The 26,938-nt window shown below is 33.8% G+C and overlaps 3 protein-coding genes across 15 annotated transcripts; 2 read left to right on the forward strand and 1 right to left on the reverse strand.

The window, feature by feature from the left end:
* Window positions 1–315: 315 nt before the first annotated feature.
* Window positions 316–4,337, forward strand: homer (protein). 2 transcript variants are annotated; one of them, XM_018450521.1, is made up of 7 exons: window positions 316–775; window positions 1,763–1,919; window positions 2,585–2,716; window positions 2,796–3,047; window positions 3,141–3,287; window positions 3,366–3,641; window positions 3,747–4,337. In XM_018450521.1, exons 1-7 carry the CDS (start codon window positions 750–752, stop codon window positions 3,930–3,932), a joined length of 1,176 nt encoding a protein of 391 aa, XP_018306023.1. In that variant the 5' UTR covers window positions 316–749; the 3' UTR covers window positions 3,933–4,337. The 2 variants fall into 2 exon arrangements, with proteins under 2 accessions (XP_018306023.1, XP_018306021.1); XM_018450519.1 differs by having other exon boundaries at window positions 2,796–3,287.
* A 5,892-nt stretch (window positions 4,338–10,229) lies between these two features.
* Window positions 10,230–26,430, forward strand: CrebB (Cyclic-AMP response element binding protein B). Of its 11 annotated transcripts, XM_018450528.1 has the most exons (13): window positions 10,230–10,513; window positions 12,675–12,716; window positions 13,424–13,805; window positions 14,338–14,417; window positions 14,498–14,744; window positions 14,985–15,166; window positions 21,574–21,786; window positions 22,291–22,440; window positions 22,579–22,702; window positions 24,434–24,523; window positions 25,039–25,182; window positions 25,568–25,637; window positions 25,791–26,430. In XM_018450528.1, the coding sequence occupies exons 2-13, from the start codon at window positions 12,687–12,689 to the stop codon at window positions 25,933–25,935; spliced, it is 1,857 nt and encodes a 618-aa protein (XP_018306030.1). In that variant the 5' UTR covers window positions 10,230–10,513; window positions 12,675–12,686; the 3' UTR covers window positions 25,936–26,430. The 11 variants fall into 11 exon arrangements, 7 of the variants coding, with proteins under 7 accessions (XP_018306030.1, XP_018306025.1, XP_018306027.1 ...); XR_001936693.1 differs by lacking the exons at window positions 21,574–21,786; window positions 22,291–22,440; window positions 22,579–22,702; ... (2 more) ...; window positions 25,568–25,637; window positions 25,791–26,430 and adding exons at window positions 15,700–15,883; window positions 16,479–16,556 and having other exon boundaries at window positions 10,269–10,513; XR_001936694.1 differs by lacking the exons at window positions 21,574–21,786; window positions 22,291–22,440; window positions 22,579–22,702; ... (2 more) ...; window positions 25,568–25,637; window positions 25,791–26,430 and adding exons at window positions 16,248–16,385; window positions 16,479–16,555 and having other exon boundaries at window positions 10,269–10,493.
* Window positions 17,097–18,834, reverse strand: LOC108724255 (uncharacterized). 2 transcript variants are annotated; one of them, XM_018450529.1, is made up of 5 exons: window positions 18,664–18,834; window positions 18,248–18,468; window positions 17,687–17,791; window positions 17,506–17,598; window positions 17,097–17,431 (listed from the first exon to the last, which is right to left on the reverse strand). In XM_018450529.1, the coding sequence occupies exons 2-5, from the start codon at window positions 18,375–18,377 to the stop codon at window positions 17,154–17,156; spliced, it is 606 nt and encodes a 201-aa protein (XP_018306031.1). In that variant the 5' UTR covers window positions 18,378–18,468; window positions 18,664–18,834; the 3' UTR covers window positions 17,097–17,153. The 2 variants fall into 2 exon arrangements, with proteins under 2 accessions (XP_018306031.1, XP_018306032.1); XM_018450530.1 differs by lacking the exon at window positions 18,664–18,834 and having other exon boundaries at window positions 18,248–18,489.
* Window positions 26,431–26,938: the final 508 nt, after the last annotated feature.

Below are 26,938 nucleotides of genomic sequence, written 5' to 3' on the forward strand. Positions count from 1 at the left end.
AAAATCGGATACAGTGTGAATCCAGCAATAGCGTGTCCTTATTGGAAAGCATCGTAAAATTAAATACGGAGAACAGAATTAAGATATAAAAATAAAGCGCTTTAAAAATGAGGTGAAAGCCTTACAAGAGACAAGCTTAAAAAATCGCTCAGCGATCACGTCGTCACCAGTCGTCGCAAAACCACGTAACCTAACTTACACGCTGCAGCCATATTGCTTTTGAACATTTGGATCTAATTCTTATTGGTCGAGACCATGGAGACTACTGCGCATCTATGGATGTTGTTTCACCTTTCTTATTACATCATGGTCCAGTCCGGTCGGTCGGTGAAGAGATTCGCCGGATTCGTTGGACGGTGTCCACGGACTACGGAGTGGCGTGTCGAGAGGCGAGGTTAACGGCGAATGGCGCGTGCCCTTCGCGGAAAAATCGATCGGATCCAGGTGGACTTGGCGTAGCTGACTCCGGCTACGTTCATGCCGTCGCGTGACCGTCGCCGTAACCGTACGCCGTAGAGGCGACCGTGGTGAGGTGAGAGAGCGCGCGTGAGGGTGGGGCGGGCGAGGGAGGGAGTTTTGGCCGATGGCGGCTGTCAACTCGCGGATCTCAGCCCTCGCACGGACGGTACTCGACGGTGTCGCGGTGACCCACGTCTCGCCCGGGTCGAAAATAGCCGGCGCGCGCTCGCGTTAAATACGCGCGGGCAGGATTTACGAGAGCGCGCGAGTGAACGGATAGATCCTCTTATATGACATCGGGCAAGGAGACAATGGGGTAAGTGTGAAGTTCCGGCCCGCCTGACCCTCGTTTCCTCTCCTCTCCTTCCCTTCGCCGTCCTCTCTCCTTCGCCGCTTTCCTTTTAAGGACGTGCGACGGACGTGCCGCACCGCGTGCCGAAACGCCGCGCCGGATTTCGCGCGTACGACAGAATTAATTCTTCGAGTGCCGCGCCTGTCGCCGGCATCCCCGTCGTGCGTGCACGCACCGCGCCGCGCCGCATCGTGCCGCACCGCGATCGGCACCGAAGATGCGGAAGACGGAGATCCGGCCCCCCTCGGTGCGACGCAACGCTGCGTCTCTCCTCCGACTCGCGATCGCCGGCCTGATTCGCACTAAATACCGATGCGTATCCGGATAACACCGAGCGGGATGCACCCGCTTTCTTTCTCCCCTTTTTTTTTCCCTCCGCAAGAAATTGCGACTCTTTCGTACGGCGATACTTCCGTCACGCGATGTCCACCAGGAAGAAAATAGATCCCATTGGATTTCCGCAGAAATTGGCAGAAATTTTGAACTCTCGAAAGATGAGATTTTTTTTTTAAATACTCACGATATTTTTCTATGAGATTTATGTATGAGAACATGATGCATCTGATTTTTTTTTTACACTGCCTTCGACGCGGTTTATTCAAAGTCGGCGTTATTAAATGAATATCTCGCATTTTATTTATAAAAAATTAATTTATGAAATGTTAAGCACGAGACGAGAGATTTTTACTCGTTTTTAGTAATATATTGATAAAACCTGAGTGAAATTAAATTTTATTTGCTAATATTAAATATTAGTTATAATATCGTTTGTCTTTCTACAAATTTTATTTTACACATTTCTATCTCTTTTCATAATTTTATACAATAATTCTGTACAGTACGTCTTTAAATATGCACTCGCATTAACTAGGTCGGTTAAAAATAGATGCTTTGTATCATATACGGGAGAGCGAATACACACTCCTCTATTATTGTTCAACTTGATTACAGTGAACAACCAATTTTTATGTGCAAAGCACACGTGTTTCACATTGATCCCAAGACCAAACGGTCTTGGGTACCAGCGTCGTCGGCAGCAATATCAGTATCATTCTTTTACGATTCGACCAGGAGTTTATACAGAATAATTTCGATTGAAGGAGCAAAGGTAATTAAGAGTGATATTCACTGAAAAAGTCTGGTAATAATAATTAAGTTAAATGATAGTTATCGAAGCTTGGTGAAATCATTTCAGTTAAATGTTTCATTATTAATATAATCAAAATCAACTAAATATTTTTTTATCTTTTTAATTAAATATTGCATTAACAGGATTGCCACAAATTCCTCATTCTAAAGTTCCATAATGTTTCCTTGACTTCCAGACAAAATTTCATAATTTTCCTTGATGCTTTTAATAATATTTTGAAATTTTTTGTGATTTCGTCCTGAACGAAATTTTTAAGACCAAATATTTTCTTGAGAGTATAAGTTAACATAATAATGAAAATTACTATTGACGTTGTTAATATTACTTGCATTTAATCAGTTGATAGTATTTCAAAACTGCATAGATATGATGTACACATATTAAACTTCTTTAAAGCCAAGAATTTTAATTTTTCAGAAAATTTTCCAAAATTTTCCGACTTTTCCCTGATTTCTCTGAGTGTTTTCAATTTCCTTGACATTTTCCTGATTTCTCTGATCAATTTTATGGTAATCCTGATTGATACATTAAACAAAATGACATTTGGCTATTACCAGATTTTTTTAATAGAATAGAAATAGGATGAACTCATAAAGTACTTTATTCTTTTTTTTTTTCTTCAGCCTGTCATTAATAGCACAATTACTCCAAACATGACTTTTACCAAGACATCACAGAAATTTGGACAGTGGTCCGACGTCAGGGCGAATACTGTATACGGCTTGGGCTTTGCCTCTGAAGCTGAATTAGGAAAGGTTTGTATTGCAATTGCTTACGATTTATAAGCGAAGAGCTTCATATATCAAACTCTCAGAAGAGATTGTTTGTTAACAGTTCATCGAGAAGTTTCATGAGGTGAAAGAGGCCACGAAGCTGGCCAATGCCAAGTTACAGTCCAACAGTTCTTCGGTTACACCGGCCACCAGCGCGAACGTCAGTCCGATTACGTCCCGATCAGGCATGCCGTCGTCAGAACAGGATCTCATAGACCCACCGAACTCGTCGATGATTAACTCCAACGTGTCATCGTCGAACACCCCGAACCCGAATGCCAATATGATTTCCGCTCAGAACAGTGTATCTTCGGTAAGCAGCAGTCCTTTACCTGGTAGTTGTCAGAATAAAGTGGACGACGAATTGAAAAACGCAGTCCATTCAAGATCACAGAGTGTTTCTCAGAGTACAGAAAGTCCGCAACATCAAGGGAAATCGGCGCAATTGAGCTCATCACAAAGTGGACAGTCGGGTGAGGTGCAGCTCAAGTATGAGAACGACAGGCTGAAACTTGCTCTAGCTCAAAGTTCTGCTAACGCTAAGAAATGGGAGGTACGATCGAAGAATATTTTATAATTCTAAATAATAATATGTAAATAATAAAATACTATAACTGAGATGTCATTGCAGGTTGAATTGACTACCCTCAAAACTAATAATGCAAGATTAACGAGCGCGTTACAGGAATCCACAGCCAACGTTGACGAATGGAAGAGGCAGCTGCAGTTGTATAAAGAGGAAAATGCCAAAATAAAACTTAAATACGCTGATTTGGAAGCCGGTAAGATCGCGGAAGGAAATAGCGAAGCACTAAGATTGAGAGTCGAAGCATTGGAAAGCGAGCTGAGAACGCGAAACGAAGAAATCAAAGCTCTCACTATGGCCACCAAAAATAAGGATTTTGTGGTATGTACATAGAACTTGCCGAAACCTGGTGATCGATATTCGTATTGACGTTCTATTAAGTTTGTGTTTGATTAACTATAAATATACTTTTTTTTGTTTCGCAAGGTTCTACAAAAGGAGAATGCAGAACTCCGCGAGATGTTGAATGTAGTTCATGAACAATTAGAACTTGCGTTGAGTGCAAATAAAGTTCAAAAACAAAATTTGGATACGTTAAACGCCAGATTAGCTGGCTACATACAAGATCTGGTAACTGTACATCGAGAAATCACAAACACGTTGCAAACTTAAGTTTGCACCATAGGGAAAACCTAAGAATGCCTCTCTTAGGTCTTTTGTATTTATTATAAGCGCGATGTACGAATGGACGATATAGATTAATAACAAAGAAAGAAGTTCCGAGAACAAAGTAAAATCGAATGCAGATTAATCGAGCAGAAAAATTATAGAATACTGAGATAATTGTCTCAAAAATAGTACACTACAGAAGAGATTGCTCCCTGAACATATATTTAAATTGACTCGACCTGATCTATTTAAAGCTTTCTTTTTTTAAGGATAAGTTTTGTGCCATAATTATGCTATTGTTATATTGAATAGGACACTGACTTTACCATCTGCTTTATTCTTTCTATATATCTATATGGAGCATAGATGTATTTTAGAAATTATGTTGAATTTGCACTTTTGATTCTGTCTCTGAAAACACAACGATTATTTATTTTTTTTACTAGAATTTCTTACTAGAAAAGAAATTCCTTGTGATCTCTTAAAAAAGATCTGAAGAATTTTAAGAAACTGGTTTAATACTCACCTTGATATTTTTTCATGAATATTGCATTGAAAGGTTCTTGCATTATTCATGGTCTACGAAATGTAATTACTTTCTCTTTACGACAGTTATATTATTAGACTCTCATTCTAAAACATAATAATAACTTAACAACACATACAGTTATTACTATGTAGACTTTCTCATTCCAGATATGGTAGTAGTTTAATAATTATTACTGTAATACATTCGTTTATTTATAATACATTTATAATACATTACCATAGTACATTTATAATTTTGTTCTTACTAGTAGTTCTCAAAACCTGAATATACGATTTCTCTTTACTATCTATTCTTCCATACATAGTCTATTTTAAATCTATCGAAATTAAATTTTACATATATTTCGTAGAATATGTGAATAAAGAACTCATTCTCGATAAGTGAATTTATTGACAAGTGACTTAATAGAAAACCGAATGGGAGTCTAGTGATTTAAGAAGTGTAGAATTTAACCGTGTCACATGTCGACCAGATACTGATAGAAACGGGTAATACATAAGGGAGATATTTACGAACGTTAGGACGCACTTAAATAGTTTAAATATTTTGTACTATAATAGAAAGTCTTTAGTGTTACCTTGATTTTGAAGTGATACTCACAAGAGCTCAAAGACTTTTTATTGTAATAAATGATATATAAATTGTTTAAACCTGCTCAAGTATTAAAATGTATTAGTCTCTCTATGGATAATACAGGGTGTCTAAAAATATACAGTCAAACTTATACATTATTAAAGTGGTCGAACATGTGAAGGAAGTTTATATTCAATCTCTGTCCAAAGATATTTTATCGTCCAAAGATAATAAATTATAAGAGATTGACAGTTCCCTAGTAAAACTCATTGCTTTCATAATTCTTTAGACATGTCACTAATTGAGAAGCAAGAGCATGTCCGTTATTATTTATACTTCCGCAAAACAATAATTATATTTCTTTAAGTAAGACACTACAGTGACAAAGCTTCAATAAATTTATATAAACTATAGCAGACAAATATAGAATGCTTGTATATATAAATAGAAAAGAAATGTCGACAATAAGAGAAATCAATTTCAAGCAATTTATATATAGGAAGAAAAAATGTTATATTACCCTTTTATATTTCTTTTATCTATAATTTTTCTAATCTATTTGGTGGATTAAATTTACTATTTTATAATAATATAATAGCATCTTTGTGTTACTTTTTTACTTTTCTACTAAGATTTCAATTTTGAAACAATTTAGATATAAGACGACAATGACAAATACGAAATTTTTGCAGTTTTTAGAAAACATTTGCATAGTATAGATTGACTAAGTGAATATAACAATATCTTCTCTGGAATGTCGTTTAAGAATTATTGCTTCATATGTATAAAATTATCTTCGAATTTTCGTGTGTCTAACTGATTGATGATGTATGGAACACTCATTGGCGTATGAAACAGCATGTCTGTGATAATTTTCATCTTGATAAATACGTTTGTGAATTAAACATTTATTTTGCACTTTTTCTTTTTATCAAATTTAAGTGAATTATATCGTATGCACAGAAAGCTTTCGACTTTTCACAATATCTACTTGTATCTACTGCTATGATCTTTTCTGGAACTTCTTATGTATGGCTTTTTCTGTCATGTCAGATGGAAGAGGATATTTCAGATGGTAAAGTTAAGTGTCTCACTCTGTAAAAGATGCAATACAATTATTGTTGAATTTGTCGTTTGCGAGCACCATTCTTATGTATAAAATACAGTAGAACGGCGACTGTCCCAAGTGCGTGTTTGTGAGAGAGATGTTTCCATAAAAACGTTCCTGCGAATATTCATCTGGATGAAAGAAAGCACAAGAAAGAAATGATATTCTTCCAAAAGATTACCGATATCAGTATGACAAATATAATACTACTTCCTTGAACGCATTATCTGATATTAAACTACGCATCCTCCGCCTCTCACAACTACTGCGTTACAATGCGAACATATATAGTATATGTAGAGAGAAAATTATTTCAGATCTCGCGGCATTTCTTCTTGACTACTAATTCTTTGAACTAAGCGGCTGGTTAAAAAATTTGTAGATAAAAGAGAATGCAATGAATCTGGAATATTTTGTACATACATTTGTTTCAATTTTTGAATTCTGCAGTACTCGTGCACTATGCCATTGTAAAATTTATTATCCATGCTCGCTTATCAATGATTGCATTAATTTTGCATCAAATCGCAATCGCTAGATTGTAACATATTTTAATTACAAAGATATTTGTAATTAAAGATATTTATTACAAAGTATTAAAAGATATTTGTTGCGATTCACATGAAGCTTGAGATTATATACAGTATAAGTAGTACTGGAGGGTTTAAAGCAATGTTATATTTATCTCAACGGAATTATATATGATCTTGTTATTAGAAAGAGAATTTATGTTTTTAAGGAATTATACATATATTTTTTAGTTTACATTAAATTACAGATATCTCTTAATGTAAGATTTTTCGCTAAGAATTTTTTTGTTATCTTTATTTCTTTTGTATTTAATATGTATGTCTATATTTAATGTTTTTCTACTGGTATAACCGTTACTCATAGCATCGGTTCTCGTGTTAATTTATATTCTCGGATGATCGACGTTTTACTGTACAATGTAGGGATAGTTTGTTTTTTTCATGACATATACTGAAGCTAATAATTGTCGCATGAACGCGCGCATTTATAATTAAGTGATTAAATATATGCACTTATGTATCGAGTCCAGCGAAGAAAATATGTAGTAATTTTTTATCGCGTCTTGGTCGCAGATTTACTTAGTCTTTTGCAGTTCGTTTTTTATATAAAAATTTGTTGAATGCATGTTTGTTATATTTTTTATTGTATGAATATCGGAACATGTATTATTATTATTGTTGCTGAAAGAGCATTACTATTGTCATTGCTATTGCTGCTACTTCTACTACTTGCGATAATGATACTATTATTAAGTCACTCTTAATCTACTATTACTATCGCTCAAATCTCTTTCTCCCTATACACTATACATCTATTATTGATATCTTCATTATGTATTATTGCAAGTGGCATTGTCGTTAGAGATATTTTAATTACCGGTATTACAAATGCATTGTATTAATTGCGCCTGCAAAAATGTTTAATAGTTAGATACATAAAACATATCAAGAACGTCACACGATTAGTATAACATGCGTTTCTCGAATTCATCCTTTTCTTTTTTACTTTCATTTCCTTGTAACAAATCACAGTTACCCATGAACATAATTAACAATGTCTACGTATTTAATGTTGATGACGTTTAGTAAAACCCCAATTGTGTTTTACTAAAGCAAAATTAATTAATTTCATTGTACATTATATTCGTATTGTTCTTGCATACAATTTCTCTTTATTATCGTTAATTTATGGAGATCTAAAATGTCTGACACGCACTGTATCGAACCATTAATGATAGATGGTTTTGATTGTACAAGGTGATTATTGGCGATGTGATTAGATCATTTAGAAAAAATGAATAAAAAATGCAGGATAAATTTTTCTGCATAAAGTTTTCTAAGAAAACTTTGAAAAATAGGAAATTAATACTTTTTTCTGTCTTACGTTTGCAATTTTCATTGGTATTATGCCACGATTGGATAAATTTATTTTAATAATAATCAAGAAAATTTGAATAAACATGTAATATATTTTATTTAAAAAAAATAGAATCTTGATAATAATATATTTGACAATTTTAATTATTCTTTGTTATTTTTTTAAGTCGAGAAGATGTTGAATCTTTTTTGAAGAGATGAAGATAAAATGAAGAATCTTTTTATTCGTATTTTGATTGCTTCAGCAAAACGATGACTGAAAGAATTAATTGTATGAAATTGATTACAAAGATATATAACTGAAATTTTAAGATTAAATGATTACTTTAAATAATTTTCGTCAAGAAAAAATATTTCAAATTCGACGATGTTGAGCTCAAGATTGCATGTCGCAAACACCTTGTATAGTCGAAAGATAGTTCTAAGTAAGATAGAATCGTACGTGTGTACGGTTTGAAAATTTGTATAAGATGATTCCTTTGCTACGCACAACGCGAATCATCAAGATCTGTTTTGATGTATTTGATGAAGGCTTTTCAGTACTGTATATTAATTTTTTTTATAAATCCTTATACGGTATGTTGAAAATATACATTTTACTGTTAAGACGATGTATCATATTCTGCAAAATGTGAGAAATTCATTATCAGGATATTATTCGTGATTATGAATGATTACAGCATTCAGCTCACGCATTCTTCGCTGTACTACAACTGTACAGCGTGGACATGTAAGGGAACGATTCGTACAAGGAGTCTAAAAGAAATCTCTCAAAGTGGCAAAGGTGATAAACCTAGACAAATTTTTAGTAGATAATCTAGATAAAACAAGTGCAAGATGCTAGGAAATGCACTTTTTAACGGAAACAGTATTGGGAGATGGATTTTTCATTTGAGGAATTGGAAACTGAAGCCTCGCTTGCCATATGTAATCTTAATAAAACATTTTCAGACGGCTTCTCGATGTTTTCCTTCTACTGTAAGTTATAAGTTCCAAGTGTCAATTTTCAATACAAAAATTAATAATTTTTCGCCGCAATATATTAAAATATATTACAATAACGATAGAAATTTTACAAGAATATTATTCCGTATAACAAATCAAACCCACAAAGAATATTATTAATTCTTCAATACATTTCCTTTGCTTTTTAAATTAAATAATAATCCTTGTACTGGATACCATAGCTAATTCATTGAGCTCCTCTGGAATGCGTCATGAAAATCTGATTACAGTGTTGGGTGAATAGATTTACAAGTATGCATGTTATGCAGTATGACGACATCATTTACACTCACAGGGACATACATAGATACAGAAAACAATGTTCGTTTGTTACATAAATCTTTGACTTGGATACGTTAAATGCACTGATAACAATTAAATTAAAGTTATATTAAAAATTTACTTGAGATCAATCGGTTTGTTATTTATCGGTTTCGCATAACTGACACTTGTATCTACGTTTGTTAAAGACGTAATCTCACTTTTAACTTAATAACGCCTAACGTTACAATACGTTTATTTATAGTTCGGTCTCATTCTGCAGTTCACAGGAAAACGCGTGACTTCCGAGGCACGTAGAATGCGTGCTGATTCCGTCACGCATTCTACGTGAAAAAGAACGTCACGATCTGTTCTCATTGAGTCAAGGATTATGAATCATATACTTGATCGTGAGTAACATTCATGAAAAAATCAAGGAAATACACAATAAACGATATATTCTGAATTTTACGAAACTACATAGGCAAATTAGATATGATAAATAAATTTTTATCCACTCATTCTTCTTATTTAAAAGAGAAAGATAGAAGCTAACAATCAATGTTATTTTATGTAAAATATTAAGTTAGAAAACAAAGCAAAATTTTCTCATAAAATCTTTCAAATTTTATAATAGAATATTAAAAAAAATTTTTTAATCATAATACATAATTATACTGTACCTAAAAAAAATCGTTCTATTTATACAAGTAAAAATTATATCTGTTTAAAGTTAAAAATAAACATAAGAAAAGAACTTCGAACGATTATTATTTCCAATTCGTGTAAATTAAAATTATAGCTATAGTACGTTTATAAATCAGTAATGAGATATAATTCTGTGACATATATAGTCTAATGATATAATACGTCCGGCTTTTGATATTTTATGTGCATATAGATATTAATTGTTTTCATTGTAGTCTTATCGATCTCGTATATGGCATCAATTCGACGGCTCACTCGCCATCTTTTGGCTTGCCACAGGATGCGTTCTCCACGTCATTATTCGATGCTACGTCGACAACCCCACCAGTACTGACCAGCACACAGTCTCTCTCTTTCCTCAATGCTGTCCTTAATATTGCCGCTGTCAGAACGTTCCCATCCAGTCAGCGAAACATTCACATTCGTGTAGATCGTGACGAAGAATTCCGAAAGCCAGTGTTCTGCGCAAATTGTAAGTGAAGCTGTAAACAATATAACATATAAGTGCAGATTAAAATGAATCACGATCTCTCTAATTAGCTGATACGTGAAAACTATTATTGAAGTTAACATAAAATTCTTTAAAGAAAGATGTTGAGAGACTAATACATTATATTTTACAAAAATATAAAAGTATGATAATGAAGTTTGCATTAAAGTGATATGTGAGACTTCCATCGTGTAGCTGGCCTTGATCAATTAATTGTATCAGCATTGCTTATCAAGTAATTGCAGCATGTTAATCAAACTACAATTGTTTCACCTCAATAATCTTGGATTGTTAAATTTTAAATATGATTCAATTGTAATCAGTAAAAAAATACAGATTAATTATTAGTATAATCAGTAACTTATTACGCAACCTTGTAAATATTGAGAGCTTAATTAATCTAGAGATAAACAAATTATTCATTTTCCCATAATCAATTCCACATAAAGTTTAAAAAGCTAATACCAAAAATTTCATAATTTTGGGAACTTTAAGAAATTTGTAGACAGCATATTTGTCTTATAAGACATGATACGATTAAAGTTTGCTAAATTATTTAATTATCATTTCACGAACAATTACAATCGATACTAAAAACTTTTTACACATATTGAATTATTTTTCTTATTTTCTTAAAACATACTGTGCTTGTGTTCTCTTCTTCTCTAAGCAAAAAGACGTTATTAAATTCCCATGAATCATTGTGGGAACTAGAGATTGAATAAGAAACGAAAGCCACTTCCGCCATCGTTGGCAATTATATTAATGGGTTACATATATATATATATATCGCGAACTTTAAACTTTTCCTGTTAGTCATGTAGTTTATCATTATTAATATTTCGTGTTGCGAAATCGGTCATCAATAATGAACCGAACAATCGATATCGATTTCATGCTTCTTGCATTAGATCTATTTCCTGGCACCGTATTGCTTCGAAAGCGATGGCTTGGCAAAGATTATTACCTTCAAGGACATAAGCGCTGAAAAATCAATAGTTATTGTGATCAATGTTAACAAAAATGAAGAGCAATAAGTAAATAAAATTCAAGTTGAAATAATCAATTTCGTTAATTTAACATTATTATTGCTATAACAATTTATATTACACGTATCATTACTCAATACCAAGGATAAGAGAAGCATGAACAATAATAATATTCGCGGCTCGATAACTCGAATAATTAGAAATTATTTCGCGGAAGTGTTTCGCATTTGAAGACCACGTGAGAGTTACGGAGAGACCGGTACCGGTCTGTTCCGTGTTGTCATCCAATTCCGGGCTTCATCCGTCGGCAAGAATACTGAACCATCGTTTAATGCTTTCGCGGTTGACAGACACAAACGCGTATTCGCCCCACCAACAAATTCCATTCCTCTTCTCTTTGCCGTCCTCGACGAAAGAGGCTCTCGGTGACGAGAACGCTGGGTGCGAGCCGTTAGTCGGCCACCAGAACCGATACCACTCTCCAGGAAAGCACATCGCTGTCGAAGGAGGTAAAGCAAGCCACACCCCGAGTGTCACTTCGCTGACCCAATCGATGATCTTGCGGTATCCTGCAAATCGTATCTTCGTCATCTAAATCATGCGAAGTGATACAACAGATTCTCAATAATCATCTAGCAACAGGCAAATGTGTACAGGGTTTTACTCGATGAGATCATCGTCGCAAACGTGAGGCGTATCTGAAATGAGTCAAGGACATAAGCACCGTATCGTCAAATCGCGTGTTTGCACGCATTATTCGTGACAGTAGATGAAAATTATCATCGCAGATCGTCGCTTTTAATTTAATAACAATTATGAGTTTTATATTAAAGGCGCGCCACAATTATAACAATATAACGCAAAGGATTTTAGTTAAACCACAAAAAAAATTCGTCCGCATTTTCTACAGTTTTTAGATTAATATTAATATTATAAATAATATCTAATTAATAATTTAATATTTACAAATTAGATCTGAGACTGAAAAGATAAAATTATTAAAATCATTCATGTAATGAGAGAATTCATGTAATGTAAAGTAAAATAACAAAGTATTTGCTCCCTAAAATGATATTGATAATCGATGATTCTTTAACAATTCTAATATTCTTAATTTTTTATTTAAATAAAATATGTATCAAAAATGCTTTCAGATAATCAGCAAGATGGCAGCTAGTCAGTATTATCACATACAGGTAATTCATATATTAATATCTCATAACTTCGCAATAAAAGTCTCGCAATAATGACTGAGCAAGATGAATCATCTCGTTTTTATGCTGTTTTAGTTTCTTATTCATCTATCATAGATAGGTAATTCTTATAACTTTTGCAGCATGTTTCTAAACTCAAAAAGAAAAGGAATGCAAAATCTTAGTAAGAATGAGTCAGTCATAGACAATATATATGTTAATGCCAGTCATAGATATGTTAATGTTAAAACGAATGTGTCACTGCTCTTCTTTAAAATTAGCATAAATACATAGAATTTAAAAGAAGCACAATATAGAATTTAAAAGAAGCGAAATTAAAAAGAATTCTCTTACATTATTAAATTAATGCAGAAAGTTTGTTATATTTATTAAATAAAGTTGAAAATAAACGTTCAATAAAATCAAAGTAGAATTGCTTCATCACGAGCTTCTGTTACGCTTTTATTTTTCAAGAATACTATCTTTTTTATTTATTTAAAATATAACTTGATAAAAAAGCAAGTCGAGCACCAACTGAAAAAAAAAATATATATATAAAAGATTTAATACATTAAATCATCTAACTCTAATGTATTAACTAATTTTAATATAATTAATGAACTCGATGCATTTAATTCCATTCATTGAGACGATCTGTTGAATCGTTTCGAACAAGATAATAGAATGATGCAAAATTAATACGTTTCCAGTGCACGCCCACCGTGTATCCGGCTGATCCTTTCGATGCCGAGGAAGATGCCAGTCTATTACGATCTGCGATGAAGGGTTTCGGGACTGATGAGCAGGCCATATTGGACGTCTTGTCTCATCGCGGCATCGTACAGCGACTAGAAATTGCCGACAAATTTAAGACAATGTACGGCAAGGACCTCATTTCCGAGTTGAAGTCAGAGTTGTCCGGAAACTTCGAGAAAGCCATCCTTGCTCTAATGACGCCTCTTCCCGAATATTACGCTAAGGAATTGCACGATGCTATTTCCGGCATGGGCACCGACGAGGGTGCACTCATCGAGGTCCTTGCATCCCTGAGCAACTACGGCATCAAGACGATATCGGCTGTTTACAAGGACCGTAAGTTTCAACGCAGCGTATTTTTCGGAGTTGATTTTGCCTCCTAGTCAGCACGTCTTTTATCCTGCATAGAACAGGAATTTCATTTAAAAAAGTACATATATAGTATATTTAGTGATTCAAGATTTGAATTATTTAAAACATCGAAGATCTAACTTCGACCGTATAGGCTTTGTAATTGCTAATATTGATTGTGTTCTCACATAAAACAGTCTAAAATAATATTGTTCATTTAAAAAAACTATATTTTCCATTTTCTACATTGAAAAAATTTATTAAATCTTGATACATATCTCTTTAAATGGTACTATAACAATAAGTCATTTATTTACAGTAAATAAATATTTACTTAATAAAAAAAATCAAATTAATGGTTTTTTAATCAAATAAATATGTTTACATTTAAAAGTAAATATTTATTTAAAACTATTCGGATATTAAAATTTAGTTTAATTTTTTTCAGTGTAGTTCTGCTCGATTCTAAATCATACAGTTTATGAATTACGAATATATTCTTAATTTATCTCCCTAGTGTACGACCAAGAGCTGGAAGATGATCTCAAGAGCGATACCTCCGGTTATTTCAAGAGGCTTTTGGTATCGTTGTCTTGTGTGAGTAACAATTGGAAATTGATGTACAACTTCGCGCAACTGTTCTGTCAGTTTTTCTCTATTCTCTGATTAACGATCAGGCCAGTAGAGATGAGAATCCAGACGTCGATGAGGAGGCCGCACGTCAGGATGCCGAAAGGCTTCATACCGCGGGTGAGGGACAATGGGGCACCGACGAAAGCACTTTCAATGCAATTCTCATTACTAAGAGTTTTCCACAATTGCGACGGATCTTCAAAGAATATGAGCACCTCACCGGAGACACCTTGAAACATGCTATCAAGCGAGAATTCTCTGGTTCTGTTGAAGACGGATACTTAGCTGTGGGTAAGAAATTAAATATAATAATTTACTTATTATTTGTTTAGTAACCCAAAAACAAAGTCTAAAATTATGACGTAAGTCGTCTTTTAGACGCAAAAAATGTCTTATGACCTGATTTTAGACACTTTTTGTTGTCTGGGAAGTTATTTGTTACTATTGTTAATCGTACTATTCTTTTTTTCATATACATGTATATATATTTTCATTGTTTTAAAGTTTAGAATCTAAACGATCTTCTTTCAGTGAAATGCGCCTCCGATAAGACTGCTTATTTCGCGGAAAGATTGTACAAAGCTATGCGCGGAATGGGCACGAACGATTCGACATTGATACGCATCATTGTGACACGATCAGAGATTGATCTGGGCGACATTAAGGATGCCTATGAGAGACTTTACGGAAAATCTCTTGCGGAAGCTATCGACGTAAGTACAACACGTTAATTTCTGAAACAGTGCTCATGCTATTTATTCTACCCATTACGTTTGCTCTCTTTATTGTATTTTATTTGTAATTGTATTTTATTTCTGTAGCAGTAAAATTAATAAGAGATAAAGAAACGCAATAATATAATGCAATACAAATAAAAATACAAAATAATATTAATAGAAATACAAATTTAAACAGAATATTTTTTATGACAAATTCTTAAGTACATATATATATATATAAATATAAATTCAGAGTCAATTTCTTTCTTTAATTCACACAGATTTGATCGAAATCCAATTTAATTCCAGCGCTTCAATTCTAAGCTTTCATTCATTTAATACAACAATGCTTTATCTCCAATCGAAATATTAAATTACACATTCACATAATTCCTTCACATCTGTATACTTATATGCATCAGCAGTCACTAAGCTATAATAAAATAATCAACTACAATATAATAATCTGTTAACTCACGTATACATTGTATCCCTTAGCATTCCGTATAACTTTCCATAAATTTCAGGACGACTGTTCAGGCGACTACAAGAGACTCTTGCTTGCCCTTGTCGGATGAAAATATTTCAATCGTGCAACAGACTCTTTTGTTGAAAGTTATACTTCAATGTCGCGGAGATTATATAGCGCTTCGTTGTATTCTGCAAAGATTTTGATTAATTTAGTTTCTTACGTTTCGTTGGCTGTTAATGGTGAATATGGTTTTACTCGAGTTATAGAGGTTTTGCACTTGATTGGAGTGATGCTACATACGTGTGTAAAATGAGTTACAAAATAATATAGAAAATCTGTATAACAAAACTGTACGAGAGTCTCTGCAAAGATCGATCGAAAATCGATCTATTGATTGGCTATTGTACATTAGTAAATTATAATTAATTTAAACGTAAATTTATCTTTCACTAAACTAATTCCATTAATTGGTCCATGTTATTTCTGACCGCATGCATGCCTCTGTATATTAGTTATATGTACGTACTATAAATACATAAACATTACGGTTTGCCTTGAGTCGATGTTTAGCTTTAATTTTCCTACACTTTTTTGCATTTACAGAATGACTGCGGCGACGACTTTAAACGGCTTCTGATCGCGCTATTGAATTAATGAGCTCAAGGAGGGAATTATTTTCATTACTAAAAGAACTCAGTCAGATATTTAACACAATTGTTAATAATCCAAAAGCATGTAAATGTAATGCATACATTTATCTCTAATAAACGTATAAATATGCAATTCTCAGCTCGTTTTACTGATAATACGAAAAAATATCTTTTTCTTTTCCAGAACGATTGCACCGCCGAGTGGAAAAGATTATTGATAGCAATGTTGAATTAAGAGTATACCTATATAATACCATGCAAGATAATTATAACAAAGAAAAATATTTGAAATAGTACACCATACATATATAAATGTACATTTAATATACATAAATTATATAAATATAACATTTAATATATATATTTATTTAATATCTATACACATACAAGATTATAAAAATACAATGTAATGTCATGATAAAATACAAAATAATAGATCTGCTTTGCATCATTAAATCAGAAAAATTAAACTTAAATATTACACCAATATAGCATAAAAATAAAAGTATATATGGTGCATTTTGTTTTGATGCATTCTGAAAAAAGAAACTCAATATAAACAAAGCTCAAAATTTCCAATTCTTAACCCTAATCGTTCTTAAATTTCCTGAGTATTTGCTGGCCCAGTGTATTTTAAATTAACGTATTTTTTATTAAAGTTAACGCAATTGAACGATTATGTTTGCACTTTGAAAATCAAAATCCAAGAAATAAAAATATATAACATAATTAAAATGGAAGGTTGTAAAGGACATTTGTTATTAGCAATTTATCATAAAGTAGTCAAAGAAAATATCCGGGTCCACAGCAATATCAATTAGGATTAATTTATATAGAGAGTCTGTGTTTGGTATGTTACTTATACCATAGTCACAATGGGTAGTGCATCATTTTTCGTCCCTTTAAGAAACAATTTTGACAAATTGTTTTCAATATACTCCATCTTGTCATGCAGTTTAGTCTGGATACAACCTAATTTTATTTTAGTGATTGGCAGTTTCATTATTTTTCCATAAATCTCAAAGCAAACGTGAAACTTATGTTTATCAATGTTTATATCATACATATGCAAGCAAACTTCAATATCTACTTCATTTAAAATGTCCTCTCCAAAGCAAATAGGTGGCGGGTTTCGAGCTAGAAATATATATTCTATTTATTGAAATACGGCAACGACAATGTATATTTTAATTTGTGCAATTAGATATTACCTGAAATTGTCTCGTTAATAATTACAAAGTTGTTGTATGTTATTGTGAGTGAAATCCCATAGTCCTTCTCTAAATAACTTGCATTTACGCATACTATAATATATAGAAATATAGCATCAAAATGGAATATAACAATACTAAATAATTGTTACAATATAGACTACAAAAATTATGTACTTACACTTTCCATCCATAGAGACTACATCCCACTGTAAATGCTGACAGCATCCACAATTATATTTAATGCATTCACAACCATTATCATACATTTCCATAATATATTCATCTAGAAAATAAAAATCACTTGGCCTTTGTATGATAAATTTTATAAATACTTTATAAATATTTTTATATATTTTATAAGTATCTACTGAGGAATCTTTGAATGATTTATAACATACAAATTTTAATTTAAATAAACCAAAAAATGAAAATAAATTAAATAAGAGAAATCTTACGTTTTGCAGATCCAAAGTAATTTTTAAATATTTCTACATGAATTTGTATACATATCTGGACTATGTTCCGTTTCACGCACGATGTGCATAATGCATCATTTATACTTATTTAACATTTGGTAACAAGGATAAATGATGTATTATGAGTATCATGCGTGAAACAGAACACAGCCCTGAATACGCAAGGTTTCACATTGAATACAGTAAAATTTGATTAAACCAATTTTAATTAATGTATAAAAATATTCCAAGATATTATTGAAATGTATATTTAATATATATACTGTGTGTCTCGTTGTCCAATGGAAATATCGGTGTTATCTCATCTTGACCTGTTGCTTTTGCGATTCCGGTGCAGAATAATATTCCGATAAAAACAATGTCCATAAATTCAACGTGACGCAATCGTTCCATGTTTTTTTAGCTGTGCTTTTTAACAATAGACCAGGCAGACGTCGAATCTTGTTAGAGATACCTTTCGTAGTTCTGAATAGAGATCTGCCTCCTAGATCATAAATTTTCGATTAGCGACTTCTATTTTTCTGTTGATACTTGGGCTGCGTTCCGTTTCAAGCATGGTGCGCGTGGTGTATCATTTTATCCTTGTCTTTCGCCAAGTGTCAAACAAGAATGGGGTGATGCATCGTGGGCATTGTGTGTGAAACGAAACGCAGCCTTACTGATATTACGAAATACGAACCGCTCCAGTACCGGTAAGCTGTATCTCTTTGTTCTATGAAATGATAGGCGATGTACTCTTTTTAGCTAACTTCACGAATCTTTCATCTTTCCTCTTTTTTTCCCTGCTGGAGAGAAAAGGAGGTAGGATAAACAGTACAATAAGTACAACTTAAAAAAACATATCAATTGATGGCTGCCGTTGTTTATCAACCAGGGGAAAGCCCGCCAAAATCGAAGCAGTCAAGGTCCAACGAATATAGATTGCGCGCGCGTTTCGAACTGTTTTGAACATCACTACGTCCTGAACTTTAGAAAGAGAAAGAAGACTTTAATCAGACTTGAATAAATTTGATCTTTCTATGACTTTGCATTGTAATATATCGTTTATCCAATATGCAGATGAAAAATTAAGATACTGCTCTTATATATATAATTCGAATATGAGTTATCGATTAATGGCTGTTTCCATCAATGTAGATTGACTTATTTAATTTCAGTTTAACTTATTCTGTCTCTTTATTTTTTCTAAGCTCTATTTCTACCAATGTAAATTAAACGATCATTTATACTGGCCGTAATCTGTAAGAATTGATCAATCATGCATAGTCGATGATTCCTCTCTCATTCGATTGTAATTGGTCAATTCTTACAGATTACGGCATAAGTTATTGCTTGATTTATGCTTCGGTCTTAACCCTAAAATCTTAAAATTCAGCCAATAGGGCTGCCAGTCTTAATTAATCCTAACTGAAATCTGTATTCCGTTGGCTGAATTTCAGGATTTTAGGGTTAAGATTGAAGCATAAACCAGACATAACAGATCACCATCCTTAACTTTAATCTCGGTTTAATTTACTCTCTATTTTTTTTTAATTCTTAGAACTATAAAAGTAACATTAAGACATGAAAAGTATAAGTTAAATCAAGATTAAAATTAATTTACATTGATACAAATAAATATGGAAATTAGAAAAGGTAGAAGGGTAAGTTGAACCGAGATTAGAATTAATTCATAATACTAAGAATTTGGTTTTTAGTAATTGGTTCATTAATTGTTACCGAGATCCGATAGTCTGAAAATCTCATAATTAAACAACTGTTTTTTGTAGGGTGCATTTAAAATTGAATACATATATAATTGAATAAACGTTAGAGAAACGCGAAAAGTAAAAAAAAGTTCAGTAAGAAATTTTTACAATGAAAGAAAAAAGCACTAATAATTTTAATAATTCATTGTTTAAACCATATTAAAATATAATATAACATTTATCTGCGGGAAATAAATGTATTTGCTAAATAAAAAAATATATATTCAAATTATAATAATGTGGTTTTTGTATCAAATAAATATATTTACATTTAATAAATATTCGATTGACACTATTTAAACAAATATTTATTAAAATTTAGTATGTTTTTCTCTCTGCATGTAGAAACACAATCCGTTTTGTCGTTCTGCACACGAAGTTTGCGGCAGACGCGATCATAAAAAGCGCCGTTATCGGCCATTTTCGTTCGATATTTAAGTTTCCAATTGGAGTCTACAATTTATAATTTATAATGCAGTTGTGATTACTTTTTTTATTTTATTATATATAATATATATTATAAATATCACAATTATATATATATTTTCCGGTAAAATAAGATAAGAGCAAATAAAAAGAGCGTAAAAACGTACAATGTACGAGGAGAGCAAAGAGAGAGAGTACAATAGAGTTGAATAGAGTGCGACAGAAAAAATCGCGGGAACCGCCGTCATTGTGGATTGAAGCCGCGATCGTACTGGATCGCATGCATGACGCGCCTAAAACATAGACGGGATCAGATTATGAGGGGTCAGAGGGCGGCGGTCGAGGGCGAATCGTCAGCAGCAACGACAACATCAACGACACTGGCAGCGGCGGTAGCAGCATTAGCGGCATTACCAAACGGCAGCAACAGCGGCGGCGGCAGCAGCTATCACGACGGCGACTGCCATCTTGAGCGTGACGCGCAACTCAGAGGTCGTGGGCTCCACCAGTGACGAAGCCACTGGAGTTTTGACGTGGCTGCTACGTACCTGCCCGACTGCCCACTCCGATTGCAGCAAACTTGGTGACGAGAAATACGTAACTGGTAAGTGCCCCAGCTGGAGAATAATAACAATCGGGCCGTGGACCAAGCGCGCGGCTCCTCGCGCACCGCGATGATCGCGCGTGCGAGACGGAGAAACGGTCGCGCGTCCGCCGTTGCTTGCATCGCGCTTCGCTCTTTCCGCGTTTGCTTCGTGGCCGCGCGACGCATACGCGCGTTTTACGCTCGTCTGCTACGCTTAACGTGATGCCGCGAAATATGGCGACCCGACGGTGCGGAGAGAGAGAGAGAGACTCGCCGCGCGCGTCCACGTTCGCTCCGGACGGTCGACACGAGGTGGGTCGCGCGATCCTGCTCCTTTTCGCCCTGACATCCGTGACCTGGGGGAGGGGTATCATCGCGGGTTACGCGCTCGCATTTCCTAGGTATGTGTGCGGGATCGAGGGTTACCCTTGCCGTTTATCCGGGTGGCAATTCCCTTCGTCGTTTTCCATCGAGTGGAAGAGAGAGAGAAAGAAAGAAAGAAAGAAAGAAAGAAAGAAAGAAATTACCTCGAGCGCGTGTTTATTGTCCCCTCCCTCTTCCCTTTCAGTCTTATTTTTAGCTCCGCTTATGTAAATGACGCAGTAGCAGTCATTTCATTTGTTGGCGGGAAGTTTAAATGACTCGCGTTCCGCTAATCGAAAGCTCTTCTAATTCAAAGGTTTTGTTGTGTCATTTGTGTCCTTCAAATGTATACTTGTGAATCAATTAGTTATTATCAAAAGTTATTTTTTTTTTATAGGATTGTGTTCTCTCTTGATATATCCTAAATATTTATACAGAATTTATATACAGTGTTTCTATGTTGCAGAGCTCGCGAGGTAGTCGGGCTATGGAAAGTATGGTCGAGGAAAATGGATCAACCGTCGATCCGTTGTCTGTGCAGGGCTCCCAGAGCGACGCAGCACCAGCAATCGCAACCTCGGTACAATCTATCGATAGAACGCATCAGCAGCAAACTCATCACCTGGTAGCTTCTACCAGCATTGTGCAACTGACGCTACCCTCGTCAGGAACAACACAGGTATACAGGAGGCTCTCCTGTGTATCTATGTCCGATAATTTGTCTTCTCTTTATTTCGGAGCATGCGCATACCGTTTATTTGTCCTTTTACTATCGTTATTGTTTCTCTGTAATGCAAGTGCGATTTAGACATCCGGTCTTGCATAATGCTGGTTGCGTCTTGGGAACGCAAAGGCCTTCCCAAGATCACTCATCCTTAGATTGTAGGACGTTGGGAATACTTTCTGTGAATGTGACGTTGTCAAAGGTATACATTGGGCATAAGTTTTGGGTATATGTTTCAAGTTCCATGCATAATAACTTCCCACCTTTCTCATAGCATACAAATGACAAACGACATGTACATTATTCCTTTAGTAGTTAATTGTTACAACAGATTGGTCGATGCAGTATATTTTTTGTATGTACAAGGAATAATGATCATGTGTCTACAATTAGTTTTAATGATATAATAATTGTCTTGACTGTTCATAATATTTAACACTTTGTTTGATTCTTGCACAGGTGCAATCGGTCATACAACCCAATCAACAGTCCGTGATACAGACCGCCACAAACATACAACCCGTCGCAATCTCCAAAGGAAACGTTATTCTGGTTAGCAAACCCAACTCCGTTATACAAACTGCACAAGGCAGTTTACAGACGCTTCAAGTGAGTCATATATATTAACTTTTTATAACGCCTCAGCCTAAAGATCGTCCAGATGTCTGCATTGTTATCAGTACGCGCAAATGTGTGACGCAGTTATTAATATGTCATTGAAATTTGAATACTATGCTATTTGTTAAGGTGGTGGAAACTGGTAGTGACGATAGTTTCTCAGACGAGGATTCACCCAAGAAGAGAAATATTCTAACCAGACGACCGTCTTACAGAAAGATTCTTAACGATTTAGGCGGAGGAGAAATTACAGGTAAGACATGACGTTTCTACTTAAATAATAAAGCTCGTCTCCAAACGTACTAGACATTCTATTGTGCGATAGAAATTTAGGTCGTGATATAGAGAATATTAATCGTGTAGTCACTGGTTTCCGCGATTCTGAATTAATATCATTCGCGTAAGTTTGTTCAAAACATTTCGCCGGGAATGATAAATGTTAAAGATAAATATTTGTACTCGCTCTTAATCACATAAAACGTTCACGTGCATGTCAGTTCATACAAGTTGATACAAAATCTATAGTAATTTGCATATTTGTATCTTGAAGTCGTATAAAGAATTTGAATTGTAAGATTATTTTTATTTTAGTACTACTGAAATTAATATGAATGTCCTTTTTTCTCTTTTTAATAATATATTACTTAATTTTGTTCCTCAAATATATTAGCACAGGTACGGTATAATGAATATTTATTGCGCTGAAGCTTTCCAAGCTTTTCTAATTTCAACCGCAAATAAGTAATATAAGCTCTTTTAAGACATAATGAGTTTTAGCGCGTGATGAAATAAAATACTTGTATTAATATCGTTTTTATATACAATACTATAGAGTTTACATACAGTCAGGTATATAAGAGAAGTATGCCATACCAAGCTCGTATAATAGTATACAGCAATGCGAACGTAAATTAACTTTAAAAGAAGACATGGGAGATTATTAAAATTAGAAAGAGATCTCGGGAGTGGGTTTGTGCAGTTGCGTTCCTCTGACTCCATTACCTTAATACTATATTAAAAAAGAAATTTATTTGGAATAGTAAAGTTAAATGATAAACGCAATCGCCCACCTGTAGTCGAGAAAAATAATTTTTCAACGATTTATCGGCAAATACACACTCATATCCACCGCGATATATTATGGAGCATCGAATATTATTGTAATTGTCGCTTCGACGTTTACGTTAATTTGATTAATCCTCACGTATACAGGGTGTATTAGAAGGTAAGTGCAATTGACAGCCATATTAGAAATAAATGTTAAAAAAAAGTATTTGATAAAAAAAACATTGTATATAACAAAATTTTATGTTTCTCTTAAAAATTATCATAAATTAGAAACGGGCAACCACTAACATCTTTACCGAATTAATTTTCTGAATAAATTCTACTGCATGAATCCACTTCTTTTCCACTTTTAATACACCCTATATATTCTTGTTACAATTTATATTGTGGAAAATAATATATATTGTCAAATATATTAATAAGATCGTTTTTACAAAACTTCACAGACTTTTATTTTTATGTATGGAACAATCAGAGCCATTTAATTAATTGTCATTTCCATGTTATTTCTATCTAGAATTTAGTTTACCTTTTTGTTTAACATTTAAGAGCTTATTCTCAATAAATGTTTCTTGGTACTTTCTATTTCCTTTTGGTATGAGTTGACTGCACGCAGCGCAATGATAAATATATGTCTTATAATCAGCAGCCAGAAAGGAAATAACTTAACAAATCGTAATTACATGATGAAATTTTGTTTCTTTCACTGTATTACAATTTTACTTTCTGGGTGCAGATAATTACAAGTAATTTAGAATATATTTATTCAGTGTGATCAATAAGGACATAGTATAAATTTGGCAAAGAAAAAGAAAAAAGCAAAAGTGATACATTGTACATAGAATGACGCACACACACGTTAGCAACACCGGTTACGAGCTAATTAATGGGGGTTTGGGTTGATTCGGTGTTACAGACGGTCGTTTGCCCCCCTTAGAATCATCCTCCGAGTGTGATTCTAACGTGGACAGTGAAGTGTCTTCCCATTCGCTCCATTATCAAACAGGTTGGTTACTTTATCTCCTTTTACGTATCTTTCCTGGCTGTATTACATTCCACAGGCTGTCCATATACGTAGTTCTTGTATTCTTTATACCGAGGGAGATGATGTTAGAGGAGTACTTAATGAGAAAGAAGGACAAGAAAAAAAAAGAATTTGAAATCAAGATCCATTCGCATTTACTATTTGTCTTCCACCCCTGTGTGTACTGCCTAACGTTGTATATCATTTTTCACGATACTCGCTTGGTGTGGCATTCTTGCTTATGGGATATCGATATAGAGTTATCATTCGGATCATTCGACGAAAAAGAAAAAGGCGCCTAAAAACTCAAATAATTTTCTCTTGTGCGAGGAACATTATATCATTATGTATCACGCATCTAAAGTCTCTTTCAACGCAAATGCATTATCATTTCCAGTGCGTTATCGATGCACGGCACTGTTGTCATTAGTTGGAGGATATTTTTTCTTTTTTTTTTTTAGAACATATTTACATTTCCAAAATAATTTGTTTTACAGTAATTCCTGCCGGTACTATTCAAATTGCGACCCAAGGGGAGGGAGTTCCGGGGCTTCACACGTTAACTATGAGCAATGCGGCAACAGCGGGTGGAGCTATAGTGCAGTATGCACAGGGCCAGGACACTCAATTTTTTGTCCCAGGTGTGCTTTTGCATCATTTCCTATCAGAAATTCTTAAGAAAGCTTTTCAGTTTTTTTTTTGTTTCTATTACAATATATTGTATCGTGATCATATTATTGTAGTATATACACTGTTTACATAGATATAGACGTAATAATTATTTTTCAAAGAGGAATTCTATATTGCATGAATTGACATATATTAATATTACTATTTTTAGATTTGCAATAATAATATACAAATTAATAGTACAATTTGACGTATTTTCTAGACTATATGTCCTTTTGAAAAATACATGATTCTTAACAAATAAAATAAAAAGGCTAGTAAAAAGTAGTAAAAATAGAGAATTATGATACACGTAACGTAAAAATTTGGAGAGTGCAGTCTCTTGCAATGTTACAGCTTATACAGGTCACGGAGTAGTAGTGGAGGATGCAGCACGAAAGAGAGAGTTAAGGTTGCTTAAGAACAGGTGAGTGATAAGAATAGACCTATCATATGCAAAATTACCCATTCTTATCTACACAGATATAATAGAATTTTCTTATCTTATATAAAGATGAGAAAAAGATTGAATCCCTTCAATGATGAAGAATATTCTTATCTCTATTTTTAATGTGTACAGAGAGGCGGCACGTGAATGTAGAAGAAAGAAGAAGGAATATATAAAGTGCTTAGAAAATCGTGTTGCGGTGCTGGAGAATAGAAATCAGACACTAATCGACGAATTGAAATCGTTAAAAGAATTATATCAGCAGAAAACCGACTGAGATTGGTGTTTAAAACCTGCGCGACAGTGTATCAAAACTATTATCCAGTCGATGAACCTGTACATGTCTTGTTTGTGTACATTATCCTAAATGTTGCTAGGGGTAAGTGATGGTGATGTACATGCATTCTTATAGATATTTCTCTGTAACATACTGTATTTAAGTACGAATACGAAGGCTTGTGAAACTTGCTGTTACTAAAGCGGGAAGCCAAAGTTATATGAGACACGGAGGCAGCAAACACGTAGGCAATATTTCATATATCAGTCTCTATTTTGGATAAACACAGCGCGTGATTCACTTAGAATCTGCGCACTCGAAATTTCGACCTTACAGACTGGAACGGTTAGATCGCATTAATAACATAACTGGCAAATGATATTCGTGTTTGTTTAGCATCACTGTCTACCGACCGTTTGTACTAGATGAAGGCGTGTCTTGCTTCATTATGACACGCTGCAGTTTATTTCTTTAATATATACATATAGAAAAAAATATATATATATATGAAAGCGTTTATGCGCTAACCGAAAATAGCGTTTTGACTATCTATATGAAAAGTTTAAGGTAGATATCTCAACAAAATGTGCCGTGGCTTACGATTGTGTACAACAAATAATGTTTGAGACATTTGTGATTCACAGATATCTGTTTCTCACACACACATCTTAGAAAATATAATTTATCTAGAAAATATATTTTTCAAAAAATCTTAATTTTTCTTGTGAAAGATAACATTTCGCAAGGTTGTTTTATCATTGTGTATATATTTGGCACAATCACGTTTCTATAATGATTTGGAATTAACTAGCTGTGTAACAGATGATGCAATCAGTAAGAAAATTGAAACAAAAATCATTCGTTTAATGAGCGTTGTACAATACTGTGTGTTTCCTTTCGACATAAATAATATACTTGTTTCCTGTGCGTGTAAAAACCGTGCCATGGCGAGACGCGCTTCCATCTACCGTAAATAGGTCTTAATCTACGATTTGTCACAAAA

This window comes from Mycetomoellerius zeteki, unplaced genomic scaffold (genome assembly GCF_001594055.1).
Source record: "Mycetomoellerius zeteki isolate Tzet28-1 unplaced genomic scaffold, Tzet1.0 scaffold285, whole genome shotgun sequence".
NCBI lineage: Eukaryota > Metazoa > Arthropoda > Insecta > Hymenoptera > Formicidae > Mycetomoellerius > Mycetomoellerius zeteki.